The sequence below is a fragment of the Nipponia nippon genome, unplaced genomic scaffold (genome assembly GCF_047370975.1).
Source record: "Nipponia nippon isolate SJK-2023a ecotype South Korea unplaced genomic scaffold, ASM4737097v1 scaffold_15, whole genome shotgun sequence".
Classification (NCBI taxonomy): Eukaryota; Metazoa; Chordata; class Aves; order Pelecaniformes; family Threskiornithidae; genus Nipponia; species Nipponia nippon.
Window position 1 is genome coordinate 7617867 of NW_028262331.1, and position 27772 is coordinate 7645638.

The window sequence follows — 27772 nt, forward strand, 5'->3', positions numbered from 1 at the left end:
AGGGCTGCGAGAAGGACGCACATTGTCAGCGGCATCCTGGCCAGGCTGTCGCGGCTGCTGGGCCCTGACCCTGCAGGGAGGGATCTGAGGCCTCCCCAGATCTGCCAGCTGGGCCCGGAGGGGCCCTGCCCAGGGCTGCCAACAGGAGGGAGTGGAAGAGCCAGGCAGCAGGGAGCTAGCTGGCTGCCCACAAGGCGAGGGCACCCACCCACAGGCCTTTCCCTTCTCACTAGCATCACCGTGCAGCCGGAGCGCCCACGGGCTCACCCGGGAGTCACGCACTCATCCAGCCACAGCTCCAACGCTGCCAGAGCTGTTTAATACCCATTTACTACAAACCAAACAGCCTGAGCTGCAATTTTATTAACTCTACAGCATGCCAAACGGAAGAGATCCTTCTTCAGCACCCAAATCTCAGCAGTTTAGCCCACTACAGGGAACTTCTGCCTTTCGTCTTCCTGCTTGTGCCTCCACAGCAACTGTCTCTTCCCCTCAAACAGCACAATGCCAGCAGCGATAGCAGAGTTCAAGCTGTCCACGCCTGGCACCACGGGAATGACCAATCTCTTCCCTCCGGTGCTGGCTGCGAGGTGAAGCGCGTCTGGACTCAGACCATGGGTCTCTCCGCCAATCACCACTGCCACCGGAGTCTGTGTCCAGTTCTCATAGTAATACTGTGCGGCCAGCTCTGGGACGCAGACATCTGCAGCTCCCTCCTCATCCTCGCTCTCAGGAGCAGCCCGGGCTTTGGATTTCACAAGAGCTTTCGGGCTGCCAGGAGCAGAGCCAGCCCCGCCAGCTCCTCTCGGCACGGACGCCTGAGCGCCTGGGTCTTTGTTGTCAGCCACGCAGACCTGGACACGGGCAGGAAGGTGGCTGGGAACAGCTTCCCAGTCCAGGTTGGCGATGATGGGCAGACGGAAGTGAGCTCCCATGCCTGCACGGAGCACCTTTGGCTCCCAGGGATCCACACAGCCTGAGATGGAAGGGAGGAAAACGGCAACACTGCAGCGGCTCCCACAGAGACTGATTCAGCAGCCGCTGCTACCCACAGCAAATCATGCCTCGGGCAGGCACTGCTTACAAACTCTTGGGAACAACATCTTCAAGCACCTCTTATTCCCTGCCTTACCCCCAAATTACTCAAACTAAACATTTTTCCCCAGGGAAAGGTTCTTACCTTTGGTGAGAAGCACTTTCTCACAGCCTGCTCCTGCTGCAGATCTCAGAATAGTCCCCAGGTTTCCTGGATCTCGGATATTGTCACAGATGAGGAGGAGTGGCAAGGAGCTGGTTAGCTGAGCGGCAGGGTAAGACATCTTGGCATGGTTGGGCTTGGAAAAGATCCCTGAGGAGACAAAGTTCTGACAGGCTTCTGACTAACACACCCCAAGGAGAGGGCTGTTTCTCAAGTAGCTGGCCCAAATTTCACTAAAGAGGTGCTGGAGAAAGCATTAGGAAAAGCATTGCTTGAGAAGAGTTTGCCACTTGACAAGGAGAACTATTTCCCAGCAGAGCTGGAGTGACATGCTATTAAAAATGAGCATTATCACCTTCAGTGTACTCTAGGAGCCACTTTCACAGTTACCACAGCAGGCCAAATAAAAGGGAATTCTCTCAAATTATGCCACTCCTGACACACTGCCAGAATGTCTAGGGGAAGGTTAGGAAGAGAGAGTCATTATCAACCAATTAAGTGTGAAATAAGTTTCCCTTTGAGCAGCGTTACACCTGTTTCTAGGGCAACTTACCTATAAGCCCCTGAGGAGTTACGAGGTCAGACCAGCTCTTAATGTCTTCAAATTTCACCTTAACTAAGTTGGCTCGTTTTAGCTCTGCCTCGGGCAGCTCCTTCAGGTGCCCCACAGTGCTGAAGAAGAGAGTCTGCAGCACAGCTCCTGCCTCCAGGGCGTCCTTGATCAGCCTGTGACCCTCCAGCAGAACCTTCCCGTGATGATCCCGAAACTTCTTCGACTTGGCGATAGTCACCACTTTTCTGCGGAGAAGTTAATCAGAGAAAACGGCTGTGGCACTAACAACACCTTCAGTCTGACGTTTGCCAGGCACTGAGAACTTCACTCGGAAGTCCCCCGGGTATCTTTAGACCGGCTGTAACTGGCATTGTGGTATCAGGCTCTACCCAGCCCCCCCAAGTGTTGGAATTTGGCTCAAATTCTGCAGATGTGACACCAGGCAGCTCAGGGGCAGTTCCACAGGGGGCTCAGAGCAGGGCATCCCCGCAGCCCCTGTGTTAGGTTTGCCGGCAGGACCTGTGACCCCGTGGGGGACTAACGCTGGAGCAGTCTGTTCCCGAAGGACTGCACCCCATGGAAGGGGCCCATGCTGGAGCAGCTCGTGAAGAACTGCGGCCCGTGGGAAGGACTCACGTTGGAGCAGTTCACGGAGGACTGTCTGCCGTGGGAGGGAGCCCAGGCTGGAGCAGGGGCAGAGTGTGAGGAGTCCTCCCCTGGGGAGGAAGGAGCGGCAGAGACAGCGTGGGATGGACTGACTGCAGCCCCCATTCCCCGTCCCCCTGCACCACTGGATGGGAGGAGGTGGAGAAAGCGGGAGTGAAGTTGAGCCCGGGAAGAAGGGAGGGGTGGGGGAAGGTGTTTTAAGATTTAGTTTTTATTTTCTCATTACCCTACTCTGATTGGATTGGTAATAAATTAAACTGATTTTCCCCCAGTCGAGTCAGTTTTGCCCGTGCCGGTAATTGCTGAGTGATCTCCCTGTCCTTATCTCAACCCACGAGCCTTTCGTTATATTTCCTCTCCCCCGTCCAGCTGAGGAGGGGAGCGACGGAGCGGCTTCGGCGGCACCTGGCACCGGCCAGGCCCAACCCAGCGCAGCCCCCAGCGCGCCCCGAGCAGGGCCGGGCCCGGCTCCCTCCCGCAGCGCCGCCGCCCGCGCCTCACCCCAGCCTCCTGTCACCGGGCGCCGCCTTCTCGTACCACAGCCCCGGCCCGGCCGAGCTCCGCTCCACCGCCGGCGGCGGCAGCGAGGGGGGGCGCTCCCGGGGGCTCTGCTGCCCCTCGGCCGCCGCGCCCCGCTCCTTCTGCGGCGGCAGCACCCGCACGGGGCTCCGCCGCAGCGCCCGCACCCCGCGCCGCCCGGCCGCCGCCGCCTCCCTCGGCCCGCCGGGCCCCAGCAGCGAGCGGCCCAGCCCCGGGACCAAGCTCCTCAGCGCCGCCATCTTCCGTCGTCACCAACCGCGCGACGGGCGCGCGGCGTGACGTCACGTGCGCTTCGCCATGGGGGCTCGCCGGGCGCTGCACTTCGTCTTCAAAGTGGGGGACCGCGGCCGGAGCGCGCGCTTCTACCGCGAGCTGCTGGGCATGAGCGTGAGCGGCGGGCCCTGGGGGGAGGGGAGCGGCGGGAGGGACGTGAGGGGCGGCTGCCGCCCGTCGCCCACCTCAGCCGCGGAGGCCCCGGGGCTCCCTCGGTTCCCCCGGCCCGCGGACAGGGGCTTCCCCGGCCCCCGTGCCCGCTGGGCCGCTCCCCCGGCCCTCGCCCCCCGCCCCGGGAGCGCCAGCGGCGCGTTAAGGCTGGCCGGGGCTGCTGAGGTGCGGGGGAAGGCGTCCTGCCTGCGCTGAGCTCTTTCTCGCCCCGTTCGTCAGGTGCTGAGGCACGAGGAGTTCGAGGAGGGCTGCAAAGCCAGCTGCAACGGGTGAGTGCCCCCGCTCCTTGCTTTCGCATAAAACACCTGCCAGTCGTGACCTTTTATAGGTAAAATAGGGGTTGGATTGTTCTGTTGTTTTGGGGTTTTTTTTAAAGTACTTCCCTTGGAATCAATAGTTCCCCTTTTTGTGTAGGTATGATGTTTACCTTGAAGCACAAGTACTGCTATATTACACCTATAGGCTGATACTGAACATTATAAAATTATTTCTATACTTCCCGGGAATTACGTTCAATTACATTGTTTTTTTCCAGGCACGGGGCTACCTAGGGTCTTGAGTTAAAAATCCCTCCTGGTAGCCCCAAAGGCTTTTGTCATCATGAATGAAAGAAATCTTACAATCTGGTGCCTAACCGCTTACTTTTCCTACTTCACGATAAGGAAGCGCTCGTATAATTCCAGTTAACGAGCGGCTCGTGCTCCTAAAATGTGAACCGTTAGGAAGGAGGTAGAATCGCTTTTGTTGTGTGGTCATGAATGACAGCCCGAAGTCAAAACCATCGACGACGCCTGTCTGCTCTGTGCTGGGCTGCAATGAGAATTCTTCACAGGTATCAGCTCCTACTTGGTGGGAGGTGACTGGATTACCTGTGCCATCTGTTTACCCTAGAAATGCAATTCTTTCTTGAAACACTAATACTTGGGGTGCTTGATGTTTATTTCAAATACTCATGACAATTAAATATGGATATTCCAGCCCTTATGATGGAAAATGGAGCAAAACGATGGTGGGCTATGGGCCAGAAGACAATCACTTCGTTGCAGAATTGACTTACAATTATGGTATTGGAGAATATCGCCTGGGCAATGACTTTCTGGTAAATACCACACTTAGTAGCAAAATCTTTCTTCTTAAGATAAGCTTTTTTATTTTTATGATTAGGAGCTTGTTCAGCGTATAGGTTGTACCGGTTGCTTTTTTATGCTGTTTGGTTCCTTAAACGCTTTTTAGTCTTGCTTTTGTAGTTGTCTCCAAGTTGGACGAGCAGAAACTAGAGCAGCTTCGTGCTCAGTTAGGATCCAGGATTCGCTTCCTCGAGCACCTTCCAGCTCAGTTGCTGTGTGTGTAGGACAGCTGGTATTTGCTGGCAGATCTAACACGGAATGATTAGCTAAGAAGGATCTTGCTGTGGGAAAACACTCTTTTATTTATTGTTATTTTTCTCTTTGTTATTTACTAGCTGACAGCCAATGAATTTTTCAGTCTTCTATGCATACATGTAACGTGTTTGCTCGTTGTTTCCCCTGAGCAAATATTCATTCCCCAGTTTGCGGGATGTCAGGGAACAGCCACTTGGAGCCACGGATTTCTGCCTAACCTGGTAGAACAGTCAGGAACTCAGTTTTTCTTTTCTGTGCAATGCGTTGAATCAGAGTTTTAAATTCCTTTTGCTTTTCATTTCCCTTTGGTGTGAAAGAAGGGTAGATTAAGGCATATATGTGGGATGCGCTGTTAAGACTAAGCTTATTTCATAGGAGCAAGATACCGGGTTCTCAGGAGATCATCTGGTCCATCTGTTATAAAAAGTGATCTTGTTTGTTTCTGGTCATTTGCAGAGGCAGACTACTGAAAGGCAGGACTTACAGACCATCCACCCTCTGAATTCTGTGTGTGTCTGTTCTCTTCTCACTAGGGCATAACGCTTGTGTCCAGCCAGGCTGTGAGCAATGCTAAGAAGATGGGGTGGCCCCTCAGAGAAGTCACAACTGGTATTTTTGAAGCTGAAGCCCCAGGGGGATACAAGTTCTACTTGGAAGACAAGGAACAGCTCAAGCAAGGTGAAACTTAACACACTGGCTCTTACTGGTGTTCAAAACAGATTTACGAGCGGGACATAAGAGTGGGCTGTGCGTTTGTCTCGATGGCATTTTATGAAACAGAGCGTGTTTTTGTTATTTCTTTGTGGCTGTCCTTCTCAAGAATCTACGACTGAGTTTAAAACTACAATATATTTGTAACTAGTTTCAAGTTATTGCCATCTTACAGATCCTGTGCTAAAGGTAACCTTGGGTGTCTCCGATCTGCAGAAGTCTGTTAACTACTGGTCTGATTTGCTGGGGATGAAAATATATGAGAAGGATGAGGAAAAACAAAGGGCTTTGCTAGGCTATGCGGATAACCAGGTTAGTACTTAGAAAACCTTCCAGTTCTGATCTTTAAAAGTTGCGTCTCATCATAGAAACCTCTCATTTTGTGAGAACAAAATCCTAAAGGGAAAAAAAGTTCTTAATTAAAGCAACTGTGCACTTAATTCTGTGCATTTAAATTAAAGGTTGCATAGACTTAACTATATGTTTTTAAAAACAGCTGTGGCTTGCTCTGGTAATTCTGGTTTGTTGGGAAATATGTGTGTGGGCAATGTTGAAATCATCTGCATCAGTGAAAAGCTGGAGCGAATGTAGCACTGAGAACAAGCGTCCTTGCAAGTCAGGCTTTCTTTTTTCCCCTTTCAGTGTAAGTTGGAGTTGAAGGCTGTTGGAGGAGCGGTGGATCACGGGACAGCGTTTGGGCGGATTGCCTTCTCCTGTGCCAAGGAAGAGGTAACGATCCCATTTCTCTTACCCCTTTCGTTACCCAGAGCAAACTAGTGGGAGCCAGTGCTAATTTCTAGTATAGGCAAAATATCTGGGATATGAACAAAATGATACTGCCCAGATACTTTGTTTCTCGCAGTGGGAATGTAATGGGGATCTGTAAATGAGAACAGCCTGAATGCATCTGATCTTCATCTGACTAGGGTTGATTTTTGCTTGTTTTCCATTTAAGTTGCCAAACATTGAAGCACTGATGAAAAAGGAGAATCAGAAAATTTTAACGCCTCTGGTTAGCTTGGACACACCTGGCAAAGCCACAGTGCAAGTGATTATTTTGGCTGATCCAGTGAGTAATATTGGAAATAGTGATTAAATTTTAATTTAAATTTCTCCCTGCCATTTATCTAACTTACCTGCTCTTAAACTTTGTTTAGGATGGCCATGAAATCTGTTTTGTGGGAGATGAAGCATTTAGAGATCTGTCCAAGGTGGACCCTAACGGGAACAAATTGTTAGATGATGTAAGTAATGCTATTTGCACACTTGTTTTCTTCCTGATTATAGATACCTGTGGAATCTAATTTTCATTCCATGTGGAGTTTTTCTGAGAAGCAAATTGTACAGTCTTGCTAAGGAAAACAAATCAGTTTTTAAAGTTCACTTAGTGTCCTGGCTAGGGCTTTCCAGCCTCGCTCTCAAGGCAGCCGGGTGGTGGTGTGTCTTGCTGGACACGTCAACAACGCTTTGGTGCAAGTTACTACAGAAAATGATTTTTTTTTTTTTTTTTGCTGCAGTAATGTCAGCGCAGCCGGACATCCTCCCGAGGCAGCGGGGCTCTGGTATGGAGCGTGAGCTATGTGGGAAGGCTGTGTTTAAACTGTCCTGGTTTGCTCTTGTATTACCAGATCATCTGTTTATTTGCTGCAGCAGAGAACATTGCTTTTCAGTGTCTGTTTTCCTTGCTAGTACGTAAAAAAATAATTTATCCATCAGAATAGTTTTTTCTCCAAATTAGAAAGTGTCCTTGTGATCAATCCGGATTTGTGGGAGGTGCTGGTGAGTGCAAGCAGCCGGGCGTCTGGCGACTCGGATGCTGCTCTGAACATGTTAACGCTTTTCTTTGTGCAGGCCATGGCGGCGGACAACAGTGACAAATGGTTTGCTGCGCAGAAAATGAAGAAGGCTTCTGCTTAGCTGGAGAGAAGGACTGGGCTGCTTGTTCATGCCTTGGTTTTCATCCGAGCGAAATGCCAATCCTATGTAACGTGTTGCATGACCCCTTCCAGCAAGAGGGTGCCGTAATGTCCCGTGCTGGTTGGTTTGTTTGATTTAAGCTTGTGTCTCTTACTGCTGCTCTCTCCTTTCAAGCAAATATCATGTTCTCCTTCAAAAAAATTAGGTTGTGCAGTAAGGAGCAGATTGAGCATGTGGCTTCAAAACCAGGGGCCATCAGTTAAGAGGAAAAACTCATTTCTCTGTTGTTGTTGTTATACTTGAAAAAGAAGTTGCTAGATTCGTTAGAATATCCAATTCTCTAACTAATTGGCTTTAGCTGTCCTGGATTTGCAGCTTAGAGAAGAGGTCGCTGCGCAGGTACCCCGCTTCCATGGCAGTGTTGGGCTGAAGGGCAGGGCTGCGTACGGAGAACTGGAGCAGTTCAGCTGTCGTAGCGCATGCCTGTTTATTGGGAACAGAGAAATCACCTTGCTAATGCAGGTGAATATTCTACTCTGGAACAAACCCTGTTTTCATTCCAAGATGTTTCCCCAGCTTTTGAGGCGAAATGTTCGCTTGAGAAGCCCGTGGTGTCTTTCTCGCTGGGGTCATGTTATTGATGTGGTGGTTTCCACCCCTTCCCAAGGAGCCTTCCACATTCCAGGTGGGAGCCGGGGCCGTGCTTCAGGGCATGTAGCAGCTCTGCGCTGTCTGCTGAGGTGCTGGGAGGCAACTTAAAATAAGTATATCATGCTTTTGCAATTAGCTTTTGATGAGAAATTGCCTTTGGAAGTAACAGTTTGGGGTTTATTCTGTTGGAATGAAGTCACTCTGCTTTGCTAGCGGAATAAAGGCTGGGAACACAGGGGTAATTACCAGCATTGGCCGTGTCAGGCACGCTGCCTGGTTTGTAATCTGCCTTGATGAAAACCTTTAAATAAGTTTCACAGGGAAAAGCAGGCAAAGTCAGCAGCGTTAGCAGCCGCCGAGGCACGTCAGTGCTTGTAGTGAATATTCCGAGTTCAAACAGGAGAAATTCCTTGCTGCGGCTTTGTTCCTTGAGCTTTTTGATTCAAGTTCAATGATGATTTTCAGTTCTGTATCGGTCAAGTTAAGAACGTCACGCGTAACCTGCGCCCCTGAAACCGGCGCTGCCCCTTGCCAGTGGCGCCTTCCAACGAATAAAAGCGATTCGGGAGCGTTTGGGCGCCCAGGGTTCCCCTCCCTTTTAATTGGGTGCCGCAAATTAATCACGGGGTGGGGGCGGCGGGCAGGGGTCGCCACCGCCGGGCCGCCAGGGGGCGCTGCGGGCGGGGCGGGGCTGCCCCCCTGACGTCAGAGCGCGCCAGGCGCGGGTCGGCCACGCCGCCGCCATGGAGGCCGGTGGGTGCGGGAGCGGGGGGGGGGGGGAGCGGGGCCGGGTCGGGCTGGGGGGGGGGGGCGGGCGGCGGTCGGGGCCGGGCCGAGGTAACGGTGTCTCCGCGCAGGGCCCTGGGGCGTGTGCGAGGAGACGGCCATCCTGCACGGCGGGTTCCTGCTGGCCGCCCGCCTGACGCAGCCGCGGCCGCTGCGGGAGCTGCGCAAAGCCGACTGGCCACGCGTGGGACCCCCCATCACCGACGCCCTGGGGGAGATCGGGGCCCGCTGCCCTTCACCGCTGCAGTACAGCCTCTGGAAGAAAGAGGCTGTGGCCATTGTCTGGGCTAAAATCCTGCTGCCGGACCCGCCGGCCGCCTCGCTGGACCAGGGATGGAAGGAGGACGATTTCTTCTCCGTGGGCAGGATGATCCCCGACGTTAACCACACCATCCTCTTCGAGCTGGTCAAGGCCCTCGGTGCGCCCCGGCTCTTTGTGCGGCTGCTGCTGGCGCTGCCCCAGGATGTGCACCGGAGCGAGCTGGAGCGCTTGGTGGAGTACATCGCCAGTGAGACGTCCCCGTCGGACATCAGGTTCTTCTTGGACGTGTGGTGGGAGGTGATGAAACACCAGGAGGGACAGGAAGATGCAACAGTCTCTATGTTCGGCACTCTCATACGTCAGCATGGGTGCGAGTCCTCTCTGGACGATGGTCTCCAGCCCCCAAAGAGGTTCAAGGGTGACCCTGGCTCCCTGAATGACCCTGCTGCTGCCACCAGCCTGCTCATGATCCTGATAGAGGGGTTAAAGCAAACCTACAGGAGCATCGCCCTGCCCCACCTGAGGTGCTATGCCTTGGCCAACCTGGTGGAGCTGCTGTCCGTATTCACCGAGCTACAGCCAGAGGGCAGCCCCCTCCCTGTCGCAGAGTACCTGGACAAGGTCAGCTCTGTGGTCAGCCTCTGGACCAGTGACGCTGAAAGCCAGTTCCACCACAGGGGGCTGGATGAGATGGTGAAGGAAGCAGAGAGAAGCATGAGCCTCTTGTCCAGGGCCAAGCTCTCTCGTGAGGAGCTCTTTGTTGGCTTGGACTTTCTCTGCAGCTTGTTGCATGCCTGGGGAGACGAGCTGCAGGGCACCCTGAACAGCTCTGAGGAGCTCTGCTATGAGAGCTACCGGCTCCTGGACACCCTTACTACTTTTGGGAAGAACCTGGTTTGCTTCTCAGAGACTAGAGACCTGGGTGAGGATGAGACACGCGTAGCGTTAGAGCTGACACAGATCACCAAGGACTTTCTCAAGGAGATCAGTGACAGCCTGAAGAGCAAGGGCTTGGACACCAACCTTGTGTCTTCAGTTGCCATGACAATCATCGAGCAAAAGCTGGACCGGCACATGGAGATGTGCTCTGTTTTTGCATCTGAAAAGACCTGGGCCTTTTCGAAGGGCTGGGTTGACTGCCTTGTGAAAAACAAAGCTCTCTTCCAGAAACCAGAGCTAGTTTTGAAATTGCTGGAGACACTGGTGAACTTTGCCATATTGCACCAAGACAAGGAGGCCCGAGAGCTGCAGATGCAAGTCACCAAAGCCATTGTGGAGTGTTACGCTGAGCTTTCGTTAACTGACAAAAACAAAGTGATCTCAGGTGTCCTGGCGTCCTGGGGTGGACCAGGTCTGTCCCTGAACTTGCAGGTTGTCATGGAGGGATTCCAGGAGGATCTGAACGTGACTTTCAACCAGATCACGAAGAGCGTGTCTGATGAAGGCCTGACCAAGGCTGTGGCTTCTGTGGCCAGGCTCACGCTGCTGTACCCCGAGGCCACAGTGAAGCAGGTCTGTAATCTTGCTGTAGTCAACCTAGGAGCACACCAGTTCCTCGCGCAAATCCTCTGCTCCTTCCCAGCGCTGAGCTTCCTGGAGACCCACAATGATCCAGGCAGGCCACGCAGCCTGGTGGTGAGGTGTCTGGAGGAGGCAGTATGGGGGAGGCTTTCCACCGCGAGGGAAGAGGAGCAGTTCCTGGAGTTCCTGGCCTTTCTCCTGCAGCCAAGCTCAGCTGCCCCGCTTGTGTCACCTGCAGAGGTGACCAAAGCCTTTGTCCTTCCCTATTTGAAGTCAGACTCTGTTCAAATTGAGCTGAGCCTGCAGATCCTCGGTAAGGTTTTGGGGATACAGTCCTGTTCAGAAGAGCACTGGATCAAGTCCTGTCACCCGTTCCCACTTCTCCTCAGCCTCTGCAAGCTTCTAGATGGTTACACAAAGTACTGGCATCAGCCTAGGGAGCAGCGCTTCCCTTCACTGGAGACCAAAGACCTGGTACTGAACATCCTCTGCCAGCTCTGTGAGGTGGTAGGACCAGAAACTGCCCCCTCCCCTGAGCTGTGGGTCCAGTCACTGGCTTGGCTTCACAGGAAGGTGGCGTCACTGGACTGGACCATTGGTCTCCGACTGAAGAAGCTTTACGGAGACCACTTCAAGAACGAGGTCCCGGCAACGCTGTTTGAGATCTGCACGCTTCCTGAGGACGAGTGGACGTCCCAGCTTTTGCCAGCTTATGGACCAGGCAGCGGGCTCCTGGCATGGATGGAGTGCTGCTGTGTGTCCGCAGCGCTCAGGGAGACAATGCTAAAGCTCCTCACAGTCAACGTGGACAACCCTGAAGAAGTGAACCTTTTCAGCAAAGGGTTCCTAGTGGCCCTCATTCAGGTCCTCCCTTGGTGCAGCCAGAGTGAATGGAAGAGGCTCATGCACGTGGTCGAAAACCTGCTGCAGAGGCAAGTCTTGCACGTGCCCTACACGCTGGAGTACGTGCAGTACATGCCCCTGCTCAACCTCCGGCCATTTGCCTGCTACCTCCAGTTCTCCGTGCTCTTCCTGCGGGGCTTCCAGCTCCTCTGCAGCTCCAGCTGTTCCACCTGGCTGCCGGCAGAGGCTTGGCTCCACGTGGTCCAGCTGTACTGCAGCAGCCTCACGGACCTGCTGGGCTCCGTCAAGAGCGCCGCGGGGCCCCCCTTGCACTCCGCTGAGGACAGGACCCCCACGCAGGAGGTGTCTTTCGTCTGCATCCAGATGTTCTGCCACCTGCTGCACGTCGCCGCCATGCTGCCAGACAAGGGGTGCAGCGAGCCGCTGGTGGTGGTGGCATTGGAGATCCTCTCGCAGTACGAGGTGTTCAGCAGCGCCGATACGTCCCCCAGCAACACGCTGCGGAGAGCCAACGAGAGGCACTTCCTGGAGTCCATCACGGACAATGTCAGTGATGAGGCGCTGTGCAGCACCCTCCTGCAGAAGCTCAGCAAGCTGGGAGCCCGCTCGGCCGGGGAGCCGGCTTGAGAAGCTGGAGAGGGTGACAGAGGAGAGCACTGACCCTGCCTCGGGGGACCCCTTATGTGGAAAGTTGTAAGATCTATAATAAACCCTATCTATTTTTCTCTTTTGAACTTATTTCCTCCTTGCTGTGTTTTCTTCCAACCTGTCTAAGCAGTGAAGGAGCCGTGTAAAGGTGGGTAGGAACAGCCACTCTAATTTTCCAGCGGGAATAGCTGTGGACACAGCTGTTCCTGAGCCAAGCTGCCGGTCCCGTGGCTCTAGCCTTGCCTGCTGGCGGTCTGGATTTATACAGAGAGCCTGGCAGCCTCCGGCATCAGGGAAATCATTTCCCTCCGGCTCCCCTCCCGCCAGCCCTCTCCTAGTCCTGGGCAGATTGCTGGTTTGCCACGTGCTGCCAGAGGCTGGGAAGCAAGTCGAGTGAGTTCAGGACAGGCAGGAACCTTTGGAAATACGTGTGCGCTGCTCCTGCCCGGAGGTGGGGGTGCAGCGGTAACTCCGTGTGTTAACACTCGCCACCCAGAAATGAACGGCACATGGGAGAGACATCCAGTGGTGCAACTCAGAACGGAAATCTTTATTGGTCTCCTGATAGTAAATAGGGCAGTGTTAGTGCAAACTGAGATGCCTCATTGGCTTTTTTTTTTTTTTTTTTGTCCTTACATAAGGCACATTATTTGCAATGAAAACAGCGAGATACAAACATCTGTAACAGGCTGCAAGCAGTTTATAACATCAGCTGGTCTCGATCGTTAAGGTAGCGGTAGTGTTTCTGCAATAACTGACCACATGTTGGAAGAGGCCCTTTATTTTACTCTTTCCGGAATACAGACAAGATCCAACACCCAAAAGAACCAGGTCTCCCAGAGCTCAGCTGTTGTTTTTAGACAGAATGAAAGGCACAGAGTGGCCACAGGTCTCCGGGCACGGGTGGCTGCAGGGAGGAGGTGGCTGCCCTGGCTTGTGCTGGCTGCAGGGAAGGAACTGAACTGAACTGCTGCTGTCTGACCTGCACGCAGCCACAAGGCTTGTGAACCCCGTGGTGCAGGGCGGGCCGGGAAGCCTGTACCCATTTTGCTGTGACTGAAGGTGGAAATGGGCTGAAGCGGTGAAGGACACAGCTCGGCACGCTGCTTTGGGGTTGCTGGTTCCTCCTGTGCTGACCCAGTTCCCTCCCTGCCAGACCTCGCCTTGCAGGGCAGTGGGCTGGGGCAGGAGGGACGGACTCTACGGCTGGAGCTCAGGCTGTACCGGGACCCACGGGGTGCTGCCAGGGCTGCTGGTGTCGAGGGAGGGAGAGCGGGGCAGGGTGTGCCAGTCGGGCTTTCAGATACCCACTGCGGGGATGCGGGGCAGATAAAAGCAACTGCAGTTAGGGGAGGAGGTTGAAAGTTGCATCCCCTGCTGATGAAGGGCTCTGTACAGCACCCAGAGACAGGGACTGAGCAGTCTCCTGTCCCCATCCTGCCCTTCAGCCGTGGGCGCTCTGCCCTGCCAGCATTGCTCTGAGACAGCGTAACCGTTCCTCTGTCCTGGCGTGAGCTTCTCTCCCCTCCAGCCTGCCGGGGACACCGGAGCCACCCTCCCCTGGGACTGTCAGCCACGGACACCAGACAGTTGTAATGAAAAGCACCTTTGAGTTAAGTGGAGTCTTAAATGAGTTTGAGCCCAGCAGCAGTGGGAGGTGAGAGGCTGAACGCTGCTGTAGCGTAGAGGCGAAGTCAGCAAAGGTCAGGAACAGGCTGTGCAGAACCGTGCCGCAGCCCCAGGGCCTGGCTCTGCTCTCAGCTGGAGGCTATAAGCCAGAGCTGGAGGAGCAAGCCGGGGCTGCGGCAGGTCCAGCACACAGCTCTCCCAGTCCCCAGTGCTGCTGCATGGGGCTGGGCACGCTCCAGCATCACCTCCGCTGCTGCCTCCGGACTGCAGGCTCCTTCATGCCTCGCCAAGCTCGGTGCCGGTGTCTGGTGTCAGCCCTGAAAGATGCGGGGGGGTTGTAACAAACCCCTCTCGTGTAACGGTTAGTTCGGTGCCATGGTGTTGAATCCTAGAAGGAATGTCGTGCTTATGGGCAGGGCTCCTCCTCGCTGGCTCCTGCCCTGGCTCCCATGGGTGGGAGAACACAAAGCGCTGGAGCGGCGTGGGAAGAAAAGCTTCCGAGCCCAGGCTGGCGCTGCCTGGCACAGCGGTGGAGACGACGAGGCTGCTTCCAGCTAAAACAGCCCGGTGGTATCGCAGCTTCCACCGCTCTGCTTCTGCAATGGTCCCTGCAGCGCTGGCATTGAAGATGGAAGAGCTGGGGGGGCTGACCCTTTTCCAGCCCCCGCGCTGGGCTGCCGCTGCCAGCCGTTATCTGCTTTTGTCGGCGGGCGAGCTGCTGTACAGTCGGGCGGCTTTGCGGCAGATGAGCCTGAACCAGTAGAGCTGGGGGGCGATGAGGGAGGCGTTGGCTATGTTGCAGTGCAGGGGGATGCGGAAAGGCACCATGTAAATGGGGATTCCCACCTGCCTGGCGTAGGCCGCATACATGAAGGGGAAGAGAAGAATACGGCAGAGGAAGAAGGTCACCAGGATGAGGATCCCGTTCACCTTGTGCAGGAGCGTGTCCTGCATTTTGAGCTGGGGAAGGAAGAAGGCAAATGTGGGGTGAGTGCTGGGTGAGCAGCACCCCGTCGCTCCTCGGGCACTGCCCGTGCTGGGAGCATGGAGCTGAGTACCCAGCAGGCGTGGATGGGGGAGCAGGAAAGCAGGGTGGGAAGGGATGGAGGAGGAAGGGAGGCGTGGGGGGCAGAGGGCTGGGGCAGGAGGGACGTACAGACAGGAGGGGGCAGCACCAGGACACAGCAATGGCCTCCAGTTTGGGGGTGCTCCTGGGCATGCTGGTTACTGGGGAAAGGCACGGGAACCAAACAGGAGGCAGGGAGGAGGGCAGCACCGTGGGGGAGCTTGGGGTTACAGCTGTGGGGCTGCCCCCCTCCGAGACCCCCAGCCCAGCTGCTGCATGAACAGGGGCTGATGGAGAAGGGCAGCCTGGGGCAGGGAAAGGGCACGAGCCGCTGCGGGGTTCCCAGACCCGAGCCCCATCCCTCCTCACCTACCTGCATGAGGATTTTGCCCAGCGATACGAAAGGAGTGCTCAGCTCTGCTGTGAAGATGCAGCCCACGAAGAAGTCCCCCAGCTCTCCCCTGAAGTGCTGCAAATAAAGCCAGCAGTGAGCACGGGGCCCTCCTAGAGAGGTGGCCAGGAGCTAACACCAAGCATCTCCAGGGGCTCACGGGCTCCTGACCGGCAGAGTTGCTTTGCCAGACACAGCCTCGACTGCAAGCCCTTGCAGCCACGTGGGGCTCCTCACGGGATGGTTTTCACAGCAGCCGTGCCCAGCCCTTACCTGGGTGACAGGGGTGAGCACGACGAGGATGAAGAGGTGGTGGGTCACCATCAGCCGCTCCTGCAGGAGGAAGCTCCACACGCTGGCCAGCGAGTGCTTCTTCTCCGCGATTCCCCTGTCCCGGCTCTTGTGCCAGTGGCAGAGGTACATGACGTAAATGTCGTAGGTCATGTAGGGAACGAGGACCCAGATGTACTCCACAGCCAGCCAGTGCCTAGGGGAGGGAGCAGCACACACAGAGGCATCGCAATGGCTCTGAGCACCTCGCAATGCTCTAAAAGGTGGAAGAGAGTCTTTAGGTCTGAAATGGAAGCAGTGGATTTTGAAGCTGACGGTAAGCTGAGAGGTGTCGAAATTCAACTTGGTTTGGCTCGGCAGAGAAAAGGTACCTGGTACGCGTGGACGTGACGCCTCCTCAGCGCTGCCCCCGCTTCACGCTCAGCCGTGCCAGGCACCGAGCGTGGCCCAGCCAAGCACAAACACGGCGCTAACGGGGAGGATCTTGATTAGCCCTACAGCCGGGTGTTTGCCGTGCGGGCCGGGGGCACAGCACCGCTTGGGATCCGGCGCTAATCCGACACCTTTGCAGCAGGTAATCTCCCCTAAGGCCTGGGAGGCCCAGAGCTGATGCTTGGGAGGAGAAAAGCTCCAAGACTGTGTCCTTTCTGCCTGTCACACTGCTTCGGCTGGCTGCCTAACCCGGGGAGCGTTTGGAAAGCACCCAGAGACCTCAGAGTTAATCAGAGATGCCTGGCCTGGACTTTGGAGAGTGAAGTGCAAAATATCTAATATAGGCAATAAACGCCCGCGAGACGTTTCTCTGTTGGGAAATAATTGCAGGCAGCTGCCTGTTCCCAAAGCATGTCAGAATCCCGGTTGCACAATCCGGGCAGCAGCAAGCCCTGCTCTGCAGGGAGACCAGGCTTCTTAAAAAGTCCTGAGTGAAATCACACTGATGAGAAAAAAAAAAACAAACCCCAAACCACCCTACACTGCTGCTTAAAGAAATGTAGCTTGGGGCCCAAATAAATTTGCTCTTGCTCTCCTGCCATCTCAAGAAAAATGTTGTTGCATGCATTCCTGTTTCAGATAGAAAGATGTAAGTGATGTAAAGCAGGGAGGGGAAGTGACCAGCTATTGTGTTTGTAAAACTTGCCCAGGGCTCTGGAGGGCAATTATAGTGCCAGCAATATAACGATTGTCTGCCTGTGTAAATAAATTGGCAAATTTTACTGCAACCTTTGTGATGCTTCCTGGCTCTGTCATTCTCCGAGACCTTCCCCGCTGAGCGCTGGGCTGTATTTCCTCCAGATTCAAAGAAAATCTAGGTCTCTGACCACAAAGCGTTCGCACGGAGCTGCTGGCGTTGAGAGCACCCGGGCAAGCACACAGCTCCGGGGAGGAGGGCTGCCGGCAGCGCCTGCCGCCTGTGTGGGTCTGGGATTTATCATCTGACCTATCTGTACAGCAGATATTTTATTTTAGAGCAAAAAGGTACCTGGGTTAAGCAGGAGTGAGCGATTTGGATAGATGTCACCATCCAGAGCAAGGTAGGACATTTCACATCTGTGTATGAAAGGCAAGTCTGCAATGACTGAGAGGGCAGCACTCCCTGAAATCCAGCGTGATGGTCAAATTCCAGCTCAGCATAATTATATTCTTCCCTCCTACAATTTTCTCTGCTATTCTGGATAAGAGCTCTTTTTTTAAGTCTTCTGACCCAGATTGTGCTATCGCTCCTGCCGAGAGCTACTTCTGGGACAGTTTGTCTCGGAGCACTGAGGACAAGGCAATGTGATTGTCCTTCAGCCCAGACTCCATACCGATTTTCTCATCTCTGGACTCCTTCAGCATCCATTTGGCATGGCAAAGGTGATGCACCTCTAAAACCAGTTCTCACTAGGTCTGCTTGACTCAATAGCGACCATGAATTCCAGCTTCCAGCAAGGGGACTGCCTACCCCTTTAGAAGTGACGATGTCTTTATTTTTTGCTCACCTATGGGCCTGTGGCACAGCCCATCCGCAGGAGGAGACCCCCCCGTGCACACTGAACAAGCCCGTGCCTTTCAGGGGGCGTACAGCCGGCACATTGCCCAACCCTTCACCCGAAGCGGAGGACAGAGGAATGTGAAACTGGTTTTCCTCTCCCCTCTGTACGTGCAAGCCGTTGGCACAAAATATTCCAGCTGCGAGCTGGCCGGGCACAGCCTCGCGGGATGGCAGGGCTCTTGGAGGGGATTACCTGTCGTACACCACGTCCTTGCAGTTAAGGACAACCGTGATCCCCGACACTGTTGCCATCGTGGCTTGGACCATTGACACCAACCTGAAACCGAGGGAGAGGAAAAGGGTCACCCCAAATGTCACCCCAGAAGGGCCGAGGAGCAGGGGTGGTGGCCTCGGCCGCGGTTGCACCAGGAGAGCTGTGAGCACCTCGACGCCTACTCCGTGCGCACCCCGAGAGCCGTGTCACGGCAAGGAGGAGCTCTGCCCCCGCGCCCGGGCGGCGTGGGACGCGGCCGGGGTGGCTGTGCCAGGCGCTGCCACCCGGGGACACGGCGGGGGGTTGTTTCCAGGTCTCGTCCCTTCTACCCCCGTGGATCGGCGGTCACCCTGCCCGGTTCCCCGCGGGCAGGGGGAGAGCTGCACCGGAGCATCCCCGCTCCAACGGGTACCTGCCACAGCCGTGCCCGGGCAGGGCTCCCCACGCTCGGGAGACTGCGCCTGCCGCCGGCCCCTGCTCCCCTCGCGGGGTCTGGGCTCGGGACCGCCGGGGCTCGGGGCTCTCGGCTCCGTCCGGATCTCTCCGGCTCCCGGTCCCGCTCCCGGTCCCGGCCCGCCGCGATGGGTACCGGTGGCGGCCCGCCGCGGTCCGGTTCGCCTGCCGCCGGTCCCGCCCGTACCTGCCGCTGAGGAGGATGCGGTCCTTGAGGCTCCATCCCGGGGCGGCCCAGCGCAGCAACCGGATGCAGAGGGCGAAGAGCCCCGGGAAGAAGGCGGAGGCGAGGACCAGCGTCCGCCACATGGGGACGGCAACCGCCGCGCTGCCTCCCGCCGCCGCTTGTCAACAGCAGCCGGGGCGGCGGGAGGGTCCGGCTCGGCAGGGACCGGCACGGCTCGGCTCGGCAGGGACCGGCACGGCTCGGCTCGGCTCGGCCCGGCCCCGCCGCTCCCGCCGCCGGGACGCGCCCCGCACCGCCGGGCGGCAGGCCCCGCCCCCGCCCGCGGGAAGCCCCGCCCCCGAGAAAGACCCCGCCCGCTCCCCCTAGGCCCCGCCCCTAGGGGCGGTGCGGCGGGGGGGTGTGGTGTCCTCCCGCATCCCGGCGTGCCGTGCGGCCCGGAAGCGGCGGGCCGCTATGGAGGAGGACGAGCCGGAGCTGGCGGCCGGGCTGGAGGCGGCGCTGGAGCTGGCGCCCGCCGTGCAGGCCGCCATCGAGCAGGTGCGCCGGGACGGCCTGCCGCGGGGCCGGGCGGGGGCCGGCTGGGCCCCGGGGCGGGCAGGGCCCCTCTGCCGAGGGGCCGGCTGTGGGCGCGGCCCGGTGCCCGCTCTGTGAGGGCCCCGGGGGGCTCTGCCGGGCCGGCGGCGTCCCCCAGCGAGCTCTGGGCCTTCCGCTGCTGGGCCCCGGAGCGCCCCGAGGTGGCCGTGCCTGGAGGCGGGCGCGGCCCGGGGCGGGGAGCCCCCTTGGCCCCCGGGGCGGGGCGGGCGCTGCCGGTGCCCTGGGCTGCGCCGGCCGCCGGCTCGGGTCCCCCGGGTCGCGTTGGTGCTGGGCCGTCGCCACCTTCCTCCGCAGTGCGAGGGCGGCTCCGGCGGTCGGCGGGGCTGAGCGTATCTCGCCTCATCGCTTCCCCGTCGCCCCCGCGGTGGGACCCGCCTGTTCTCTGCCTTCTGGTTTTTAACTTGGCATGCAAAGCATCTTAATGGCGTCAAATGGCTGCCACCCACTTGAAGTCAGGATAGTCTAAATGTCTTGGCTTGACTTTTGCGATGTGTATTATATTCTAGCCCAAGCTCTCCAGTGTTCTGTGAAATCCTTTGTGGCACTTGGAGCCCAGCAAGAGTCCACGAAAAAACAGGTTAAAATCATGTGTTCATCGGAGTCTGTGACCGAGTGTGCACTGACTTCAGCCAACCCTTCCGTCCGAAGAGCTCTTTCTTGTAGTAGAAGTCTGTGGACGGCAACGGGAGTTGTCTCTCAAAGTATCACTCAAAAAAGTTTTCTCACTTTCTTGAGTGTTGGGGCTTGTGGATCGCTTTTGGTGGCTCCCCTCAGAGAACTAGGGCAGACCTGTGGGGGCTGGCACAGCATCTCAGGTGAGCCCAGCACCCGAAGGTGAGGAAGGTAGCACAGTTTCTCTGTGGGTGCTGTGCCTGCTTTGGAGTATTATTGCTTCAAAGAAAGAGATACTCCACATACTCCATCTTTGCATGGGGTTGGCACACCTGGCAGTAAATCACTGAGTAATTTTTGCCGAAACCTTGAGAACTGCTAAATTAAATCACAGCTTTTAAAGGAAACCTGGAACTTGTCCAGAAGAAGAATCCTCTGCACTTTATAGAGCTTGTACATTTGAAAGCCAGAGAAGCCTGGTGTGATTTCTAATGTGGTACAACCAAGGAAAGTTACCTAATGACATTTTCATCAAGTGCCAAATGTCTCTTCAAGGTAAAACATGTCTTTTAGAGAGAGTCTTGACTTGAGGTTTCAAGCAATGGAGAGTCCACCATATCCCTGGCTGAGTTATTTTAACAGGCTGTAAGACTGCAGGCAGATATTCACGTCCTGAGCAAGGGGAGATGTTGAGGATGACGCTGCCTCCTGTCAGTTCCTCACCGGCACTTCCCAACCCAATAATCTTCTTGTTCCTGTGAGTGTTGCTTAATCAGCTTTGGGCAAAACCTGCCAGGTTCTGGTTAAATGAGCAGAACTGGCTCAGCTGACTTGTGCCTGAAGCAGGGTAGGGAGCACACGCAGCCTGGTGCTCCACCAAACATGGGGTAGTCATTTCTGGTGAATGGGTTGTGACAAAGACGTAGGAGTAGCAACTTCAGCTGGTACTGCTGCCTGCAGCATTGATCTCTATCTGTGGTTTGAGAGCGGAGTTCCTGACTAGCCTTTATCTTCCCCCTGCCCCTTGCCTCAGCTGCTCTTAATGCTTGTGGGGATTTGGGATTAATTGAACCTGCAGAAGATGTGAGCCCAGAGCAGGGCAGGCTGGTTGTGTTGCTGCAGCTGCACTCCTATGATGGGCTAATGTCAGAGCACCTTCCTCACTCAGACGTGACCTCATGCATATTTAACTGCTGCCTGCTTCTCCTTGGCCACAGGAGTAGCTTTGGGAAAGCTGCTGAAGAGGCCTCTTTCAGGGAGAAGTTGCTCTCATTTAAATGGTCTCACAAAACCACTGCTTTTACGCTGCAAAATGTATAAAACAATGTAAATGCTGCATCTGACCAGGGTGATGTGCAGAGGTGATGCTGCGGTGTGAGCTAGGCAGGGTTTTGACCATGGAGTGCGCAGCTGATGGCTGTATAAATACGGAACGAATACAGTAGGAGAGAAGGGAATGCAGCATATTTTAGCTTGTGGGGACAAAAAGCAAAGCCTGGCAGCTGTGTTTGCATCATTTGAGCTACTTCTGAGGAGAGATGAGATCTGTTTGCACCAAAGCTGTTCTTTTCCCTTTCCTGTGGGTAGGAAGAATCATGCAGCAGATCCTGTTTCTCTCCCTCTTTTTTCATGTGCAAGTGGCAAACTCAAGTCTCCAGAGGACTTGTACAACCATTTCTTAATTCATCATGTTTCCTATTATGCAGCTGTGGAAAGCAAATCCTCTGTCTCTCACCACAGGCCTTGCAAAGCCCAGGCAAAGACAAGGGCAATGCCTCAGCAGGGGGGTTCATTTCCAAACAACAGCAGAAGCATCAGAACGGTTTGGGATGCATAGTTAACGGCTGGTGTGTCTCAGGAGTTCCTTGCACATGATCGATTGGGCTGGGGCGGTACGTGGATGCATGCATGTATATTATTTGTGTTTATCCAGGCTGATATCCACAGGAATTTTAGTAGGTCAGAGACCTCCAGAGCCCATAGCTGCTTTACTCCTGGGCAGAGGCCTGACCGCTCTCTGTGCGCACTTGTTAGAACAGTGCTGTGAAACGCAATCGGAAGTGGGTGCTGAAGTAATTAAAAGTAGCAAATACTGTGTAAAGTTACAGAAATTAACGGTGATATATTGTTGATTGTATTTGTTTCCCTCCCTCTCTTCAGGTATTTCCCAGCCAAGATCCACTGGACAGAGCAGATTTCAACGCTGTGGAATATATTAATACTCTCTTTCCCACTGAGCAAGTAAGTAGTGCTCGCAGTACGGCCCTCTCAGTGCAAGGGGTAACCTGATAGTAAGTGACTGAAGGCGTGTTTAAACCTGTACCCAAGCCTTTTCTTTTAAGCAGTGGCACAGGTAATAAGGCTATAACAATAATCTCTTCTTAAATTCGCATCTCATGAGGTTCACTGTCATTATGTAGTTTCTTTCCACCCAGAGTGCTTGCTGTGGTAAAAGTCCTGCTTTGATCTGTAGAAATAAATTAGTTTTCTATATAGCGGTTTCTCTTGCAGTAAATTTCATAACTTGCCATGTATTAATCATTGGTAAATCCTCAGGGGTTTCAGCCAAATAAGGCAGGTGTTGCCTGTGAAAAGTCACTAGAGAGTCATCCATGTTTGAAACCTATTCTTTCTTTTGAGTTGTAAAGAACGAGATTGCCGTAGGCTCATATCTGTACTTTGTCTTCCCCAAATCAGGCAGGGGCAGTTTTGTGCTAAGCTGTTGCAAAAAGGAGGTGCTTCTGCAGCTGAAGATTGGGTTGTGAGGCAGCTCCGACATTTACTGTGTTTAAGATCCGCTGCAGCACCGGCTTTTTTGGCTTTCAGCTCTTTCTAGTTAGTTTGCTGGTGGTGCTGGCTTGGCTTTTTATCCTTTGCCAGTAGTGGAGAGCTGTTTCCCCTGCGGTACCCCCACCACAGCTCCGGCAGCAGCCAGGCCTCCTCCACCCCATGTGTTGGGTGTCTGGGCTCTGCAGGAGGGTCTCTGCCCAGGGGAGGCAAAGGCTCTGTCCCCATTGCCCACTGGAGGTCACTGTCACCACGGCGTTTCGGGAACAGTTCTGCTGACAAGGCAGGGCTTAGGGCACCCTACTTGCTCGGGGCTGCGTGGGAAGTGGGGAGCCTCTGGGACCTGCAGGGCTGCACCCTGGCCTGCCCTGGCTTTTGCTGCTCTTCATTATATGACCTGAGGAGCGGCTAAGCTGCCGTGTGTCTCAGTTCCTCCATCTGTCAGACAAAGTCATTGCTCTCCTCTTTGTAAAGTGCCATGCATGACAAAGTGTTGTGTATCACAGTAAAAGGATCCCCATTTCACTTCTCTCTGTTTTTTTCATGTTGTAGTCTTTGGCAAACATCGATGAAGTTGTGAACAAAATCAGATTGAAAATAAGGTAAATGTTTCTCCATTTCATTGCATCTCAGGTGATGAGTAGTCTGGTTGTCACTGAGGCTTCATAAATATAGCCTTTGCACTATAGCTGATAGGAATTAATTTACTTAAAAGGCATGAATAGGGTCAGTCTCGAGTCCAGTAGTGGGACAGAGACAAAAATGACTCCCTGAAATTATAGTTCTTTTTTATACTTTGCCCCTATTGTATAATACGAGCCTTTCAGGTTATTTTAGCTGATGGGTTGCAAAGTAGAGCTTTGAAAAAACAATGAACTAAGAATGAACAAGTATCAAATTTTAGTGCAGTCTGAAGGCTGAGAGAGCAAACTACCCAGAAGATTTGGTTGCTGAAAATTTATTCTGTTTGTGAGGTAAAATAGCAATTGTAAAACCTCTCATTTTGTATTTTTTTAGTTGACATTATTGGTACTAAAAGTACAAAATAAATATAAGTGTGCAGGAAATACTTGTATTTTCTGTGCAGTCTGGCATTACCAACCTGAAATGATTGAGACAGCACTTTAATATGTGGGAAGTGGAAATTAAAACGGACAAGGGAAAACTGACAATATTGCTTAAGGGAAGAGAAATGTAAGAAGCCCTGATTAAATTAGGAAATGGATTTTTATTTTTGCAACAGGAGTTTTAAATTATGTAGGATAGCGATGTCCTACAGAGTGAGAGAAAAAAAAAAAGTCAGTTTAGCATTGGTAGCACCAGCTTTTTATTTTAAATCTGTTCTGTAGCTCTCAAGGTTCCCACAGTTGTTTGGGTCAGGCACACAGAGAATGAGTTTGACATTATAGATTCTTTTCTCCAGGAGGTTGGATGACAATATTCGAACTGTAGTGAGAGGACAGACCAACGTGGGACAGGATGGCAGGCAGGTACGTGCATCTCGTCTCCGGTAATGCTGAGGGTTCTTATCTTGTAATGCTGAATTGAGGAATGGCTCTGGCAGGCGGAAGCCTGCTCTCATTGTTAGGGAGGTGTTTCTGCTGTCTCTTACACTAATGACTTTGCGAGCTGCTCGCTGAACAGCTGTTCTAGCCTGCTTTCTGATCACCCTCCAAAGGGAAGTGAATGAGAAATTGATTTAAAAATCAAAAACAAAACCAGGAGGCTTGCGGTTGTGCCACTCTGAAGCTAATGATAAAATGAACAGGATTAAATCGGTACAAGCACATTTGCTACTGAGTAAGGATCAATAAAAGGGTATTTAGCCTTTTAACTAGGTTGTTTGCTGAAGCATCCCGAGTTGCTAGTGACTAAGCCTGATGACTGACTGCCAGTTCATCTTGCATGTCTTATTCAGCTATCAGGTTTTCACTTGTCTTTTGCTTGACAGGTGTGTTTGCTTGGAGTACGGTATTGAACAGCACGGCCGTGGCTGCAGTGTTCGTGAACACTGAACGTGGTCCCTGTGTTATCTGATTTTGAGGTATCGCCCAGTGCCGCTGTATTTCCTGTGTCTGTCCCGGTTTAGACCGGGAACATGAACCTCTCGAATCGTCAATCATGCTGCTTTCCTCATTGTCCGCATTGACTCCTTTTTTTAATACCATATTTAAGACTAGATTGCTGGGATGAGATAGGCATTCCCTCACCAGCATGGCTGGCTGTTATTTTCCACTTCTTGCTGCAGTAGCCATTGGCGTACAGAGGCCACAGAGTCCGTGGCCTCGAGTGAATTATTTAACTTCTCTATGCCGTTGTATTGCTTTCAAAAAATGCAAGATGCTTACCTCTCCTAGCAGAACTAGTTTAGGGTTCGCATGGTTCCCTGAGTACTGTTGTTAAACTGGGGATGTGCTTGGGATGTGGCATACCTAGGTGTGGTGCTGCCTGTAATCACTGTGCAGGGATGAGACAAGAAATCAAGTGGGGAGGCAATTACAGAAATTGAGGAGAGAGAGGAAACTAGTGCAGTACGTGGAGAGTTTGGGTACGATTGGAAAACTGGTGCTGTTGTAGCCTTTTGGGCCTATTTGGGGTGACAAATTCAGCGAAGACTGCAAAAAAGGAGGATCAAGAAGAGCTGTGGCCAAGAATTGCCCAAAGTGCCTCAGGCCTTGTAGGTCCAAAGGACGAATGTGGTGAGAGATGAACAAAAGCAGTGCTGTGGTCAGCTGTGCTTGCAGGATAACAAAAGTGTCTCTGTGCTATGGAGATTCAGCGAGCTTTCTTTAGAGCTTTGCCTTATGCCTGTGCTTTCTCACTCTTTAATCCCTTTGAAGTTCTCCAAAGCGTGTACGGACGGCCTTGGACAGTGTCCTGCTCTGAAGTATTGGGGAGGCAGGTCTGTCTGTGCAGCCCTTCATTTAGTTTCGTTGCAAAGGAACCAATTAAATTTCTGTCCAAGTAAAAACCTTCAAATATGCATGCATATGTGCGTGTCTGTGCAGGGCATCGTTCAAGTGGCCTGGAGCTGCAGTTAATCACAAATATTCCTGTATTCAGGTGTGACTTTTCCCATTTTCCGTCACTTTGCTGCTTTGCAAGGTAGAAGCAGACTTTAGGACAGACACCTGAGCTTGCAGTTGCACAGCCTGCATGGGCTAAGGCCAGGCCGTCTCCCAAAAGTGTAACAGTTGTTTCTTACATTAAGAGATCCTAACAAATACTGAGACCATTCAGTTGTTGAAAATGTTATTTCTCTGGTAAGAAAAATTGTTTGAATCTGAAATGCTGTGAGTTTTTTCTTTCTGCGTTTCTAATCCAAGTCCACCATTTCACACTTGTATGTGCATTTCGGGTGTGAATCGCTGGAACCAGACTGTTGGAGTGGCAGGACTTGGCTGGGCCTCGAAGTTAAGAGAAGTAAAGGAGCGTCAGCAAGCTCAGGCCTTGCATGTCAGCTGGTTGGAGGGACCCACAGCAGAAGAGGTCATCTTAAAGTGCTGAGGAATGCTTGAATTGTGTTTCAGTTTGAGATGGAATTTTATATTTGTCTCCCCAGGACCAGACAGAGGAAACCTAGAGGAAACACTTGCTGTTCCTGTCACCCCCTGCACTGCTTTCTCCGAGTAGTTTATCCTGTGTGCTAGCTGGGGGAGTTAGGCAGCCTTTTTCACATGACCACCCTGTTGATACCCAATTGTTGGGGCGAAAATGTTGCTTTTCAGCTTCAGCCGCCTTTTCCTGTGCTGAAGAGTGCCTTTGTTTTACCAGCATATTCTCAGTGGAATCAAGGACACTTAGAAATTTTAAGTTTTTATAGAGCAAGAGGCCTGGTTTCTCCCACTTGGAGAGGAAAGGTTTCATTTTCCAACGTATGGTAAGAAATTGTTTTGAAATAACTGAAAGCAAGGTGCCTTTAAGACAAGTCAGTGCTCTGCTACTAAGGGAGTCAGTGTTAGCGAGTGGGGCTGCTTTTCCTTATTTACCTTTTCTGGTAGTAGTTTGGTCCCACAATAAAATTAGTTTCTTTCTTCTACTGATCTTCTATTCTTATTAAATTCATAGGAAATTTGTATCCTCAAGACCAATATTTCCCTGCAAAATTTGGTTGAAGCATACACATGGATAGATAGTGTCATCCTGTGAAGCCCAGTCTGAAGATCGTTATTGCATTCTATCATATTAACCACAACTGCAAACCACCCTCAATTAATAAAGAAACAGTTGGCAACCAGCTTTTGCAATAGGTTTGAAACAAAGCTTAAAACCAGCCACAGCAAAAAGTTTAATCTTCAGATACCTTTTCCCATTTATAACTCTCTTGTACCATATGAGATGTCTGTAGCCTGTAATATGCAATACGTGCAGCAGACTAGCTTTTGAAAAAGCCATTCCTGTCTTTTGACGTATTTCCATCCCTTGACGCATTGAGAAGAACGATGCAATCCATCGTGTCCTTGAAAGTGTGTGCTGTAAATAAAAGCGCGTATGAACTCTGATGTTGCAGGTGCTTGAATTTCAGTGGGAGCTCAGGATCTTGTGTTTTATTGCAAGATTGGACCTGGAAGGTGTTTTGCAAAAGCCTCTTTTCTTCGGTCACATTCTCTCCTAACAACTCACGGTGCAACCTGTAATCAGCGCTTGCCAGAATTGCCTGACTGCGTGGTATCGGAGCTAGAGGAGCCGTTTTTGTCTGGAGAGTAAATAATAGTTTTCATAAACATCCCTTCAATCTCTGACTTCCTTCCAAAGGAAACATTAGCCTCAGATGCAGTGGTAGAAGGAAAAATAGGTTTTGTTTAAGTCAAAGCAAGCCAGGAGGGGTTTCCCTGCTGAGCCCGTGCTCTCAGTTGTCCGGGTTAGCTGTGCCCTGCCTGCTGCGGGTTTGCGTGGGGAGGCAGGGCTGCGCACACGAGCGGTCACCATCCCTGCTGCCCTTGCAGGTGAGGGAGCACCGTGTGCCCTGGGTGCAGAAGCTGACTCACGAAGCTCATCTTTGGCTTTTCCATCTCCCGTCAGCCTTAACTGCCGAATATGGGGTTGGGAATCTCGTGTGGCCGTTGGTTCAAGTGCTGCCTAAATCACCGGGACCTGCCATCAACCTATCTGATATCTTTTTTTTTTTTTTTTTGGTAGCATGTTTGGAGACCAGTGATACCAGGCAGGTTCCTAGAAGACAAACTAAGGGTATTTAGCCTTTAAAAGCTTGCTTTCTCTTTGGGGAAGGGGTCATTTACCAGCTGAGTGAGCCCAGCAAAGCAGCTTTCCCTCTCGTGTGGAGGAGCAGTGCTTTACTGAGCCTTGCTGAGAGCTGCACCTTTGCAGCCGTCCAGGAGAGGGGAGCCCAGCCTTGGTTTTGAGACCAGGGTA

At 53.2% G+C, this 27772-nt stretch overlaps 5 protein-coding genes across 8 annotated transcripts in view; 3 read left to right on the forward strand and 2 right to left on the reverse strand.

Moving 5' to 3' along the window:
* Nucleotides 1-297: 297 nt before the first annotated feature.
* Nucleotides 298-3222, reverse strand: MRM3 (mitochondrial rRNA methyltransferase 3). The gene is made up of 4 exons (XM_087751599.1): nucleotides 2919-3222; nucleotides 1752-1996; nucleotides 1181-1348; nucleotides 298-976 (listed from the first exon to the last, which is right to left on the reverse strand). Exons 1-4 carry the CDS (start codon nucleotides 3194-3196, stop codon nucleotides 423-425), a joined length of 1245 nt encoding a protein of 414 aa, XP_087607725.1. The 5' UTR covers nucleotides 3197-3222; the 3' UTR covers nucleotides 298-422.
* Nucleotides 3207-8664, forward strand: GLOD4 (glyoxalase domain containing 4). Of its 2 annotated transcripts, XM_087751601.1 has the most exons (10): nucleotides 3207-3344; nucleotides 3621-3670; nucleotides 4380-4500; nucleotides 5317-5461; nucleotides 5670-5806; nucleotides 6137-6223; nucleotides 6450-6563; nucleotides 6652-6738; nucleotides 7012-7056; nucleotides 7346-8664. In XM_087751601.1, exons 1-9 carry the CDS (start codon nucleotides 3255-3257, stop codon nucleotides 7012-7014), a joined length of 834 nt encoding a protein of 277 aa, XP_087607727.1. In that variant the 5' UTR covers nucleotides 3207-3254; the 3' UTR covers nucleotides 7015-7056; nucleotides 7346-8664. The 2 variants fall into 2 exon arrangements, with proteins under 2 accessions (XP_087607727.1, XP_087607726.1); XM_087751600.1 differs by lacking the exon at nucleotides 7012-7056.
* Nucleotides 8665-8671: 7 nt separating this feature from the next.
* On the forward strand, nucleotides 8672-12233 carry GEMIN4 (gem nuclear organelle associated protein 4). The gene is made up of 2 exons (XM_087751597.1): nucleotides 8672-8815; nucleotides 8920-12233. Exons 1-2 carry the CDS (start codon nucleotides 8806-8808, stop codon nucleotides 12120-12122), a joined length of 3213 nt encoding a protein of 1070 aa, XP_087607723.1. The 5' UTR covers nucleotides 8672-8805; the 3' UTR covers nucleotides 12123-12233.
* Nucleotides 12234-12669: 436 nt separating this feature from the next.
* TLCD3A (TLC domain containing 3A) lies at nucleotides 12670-18713 on the reverse strand. The gene is made up of 5 exons (XM_087751602.1): nucleotides 18407-18713; nucleotides 17746-17829; nucleotides 15503-15716; nucleotides 15212-15307; nucleotides 12670-14732 (listed from the first exon to the last, which is right to left on the reverse strand). The coding sequence occupies exons 1-5, from the start codon at nucleotides 18526-18528 to the stop codon at nucleotides 14463-14465; spliced, it is 786 nt and encodes a 261-aa protein (XP_087607728.1). The 5' UTR covers nucleotides 18529-18713; the 3' UTR covers nucleotides 12670-14462.
* Nucleotides 18714-18807: 94 nt separating this feature from the next.
* The window catches only part of VPS53 (VPS53 subunit of GARP complex), a 69713-nt gene continuing 60748 nt past the window's right edge, over nucleotides 18808-27772 (forward strand). For 2 of the 3 annotated variants that reach the window (XM_087751810.1, XM_087751812.1), the window contains exons 1-4: nucleotides 18808-18943; nucleotides 21773-21853; nucleotides 22952-23001; nucleotides 23823-23889. In XM_087751810.1, coding sequence (XP_087607936.1) covers nucleotides 18860-18943; nucleotides 21773-21853; nucleotides 22952-23001; nucleotides 23823-23889 — 282 coding nt within the window. In that variant the 5' untranslated portion in view covers nucleotides 18808-18859. Of the gene's footprint in view, nucleotides 18944-21772; nucleotides 21854-22951; nucleotides 23002-23822; nucleotides 23890-24395; nucleotides 24444-27772 lie in introns of those variants that run through there. The other variant, XM_009469583.2, reaches the window with a different exon arrangement.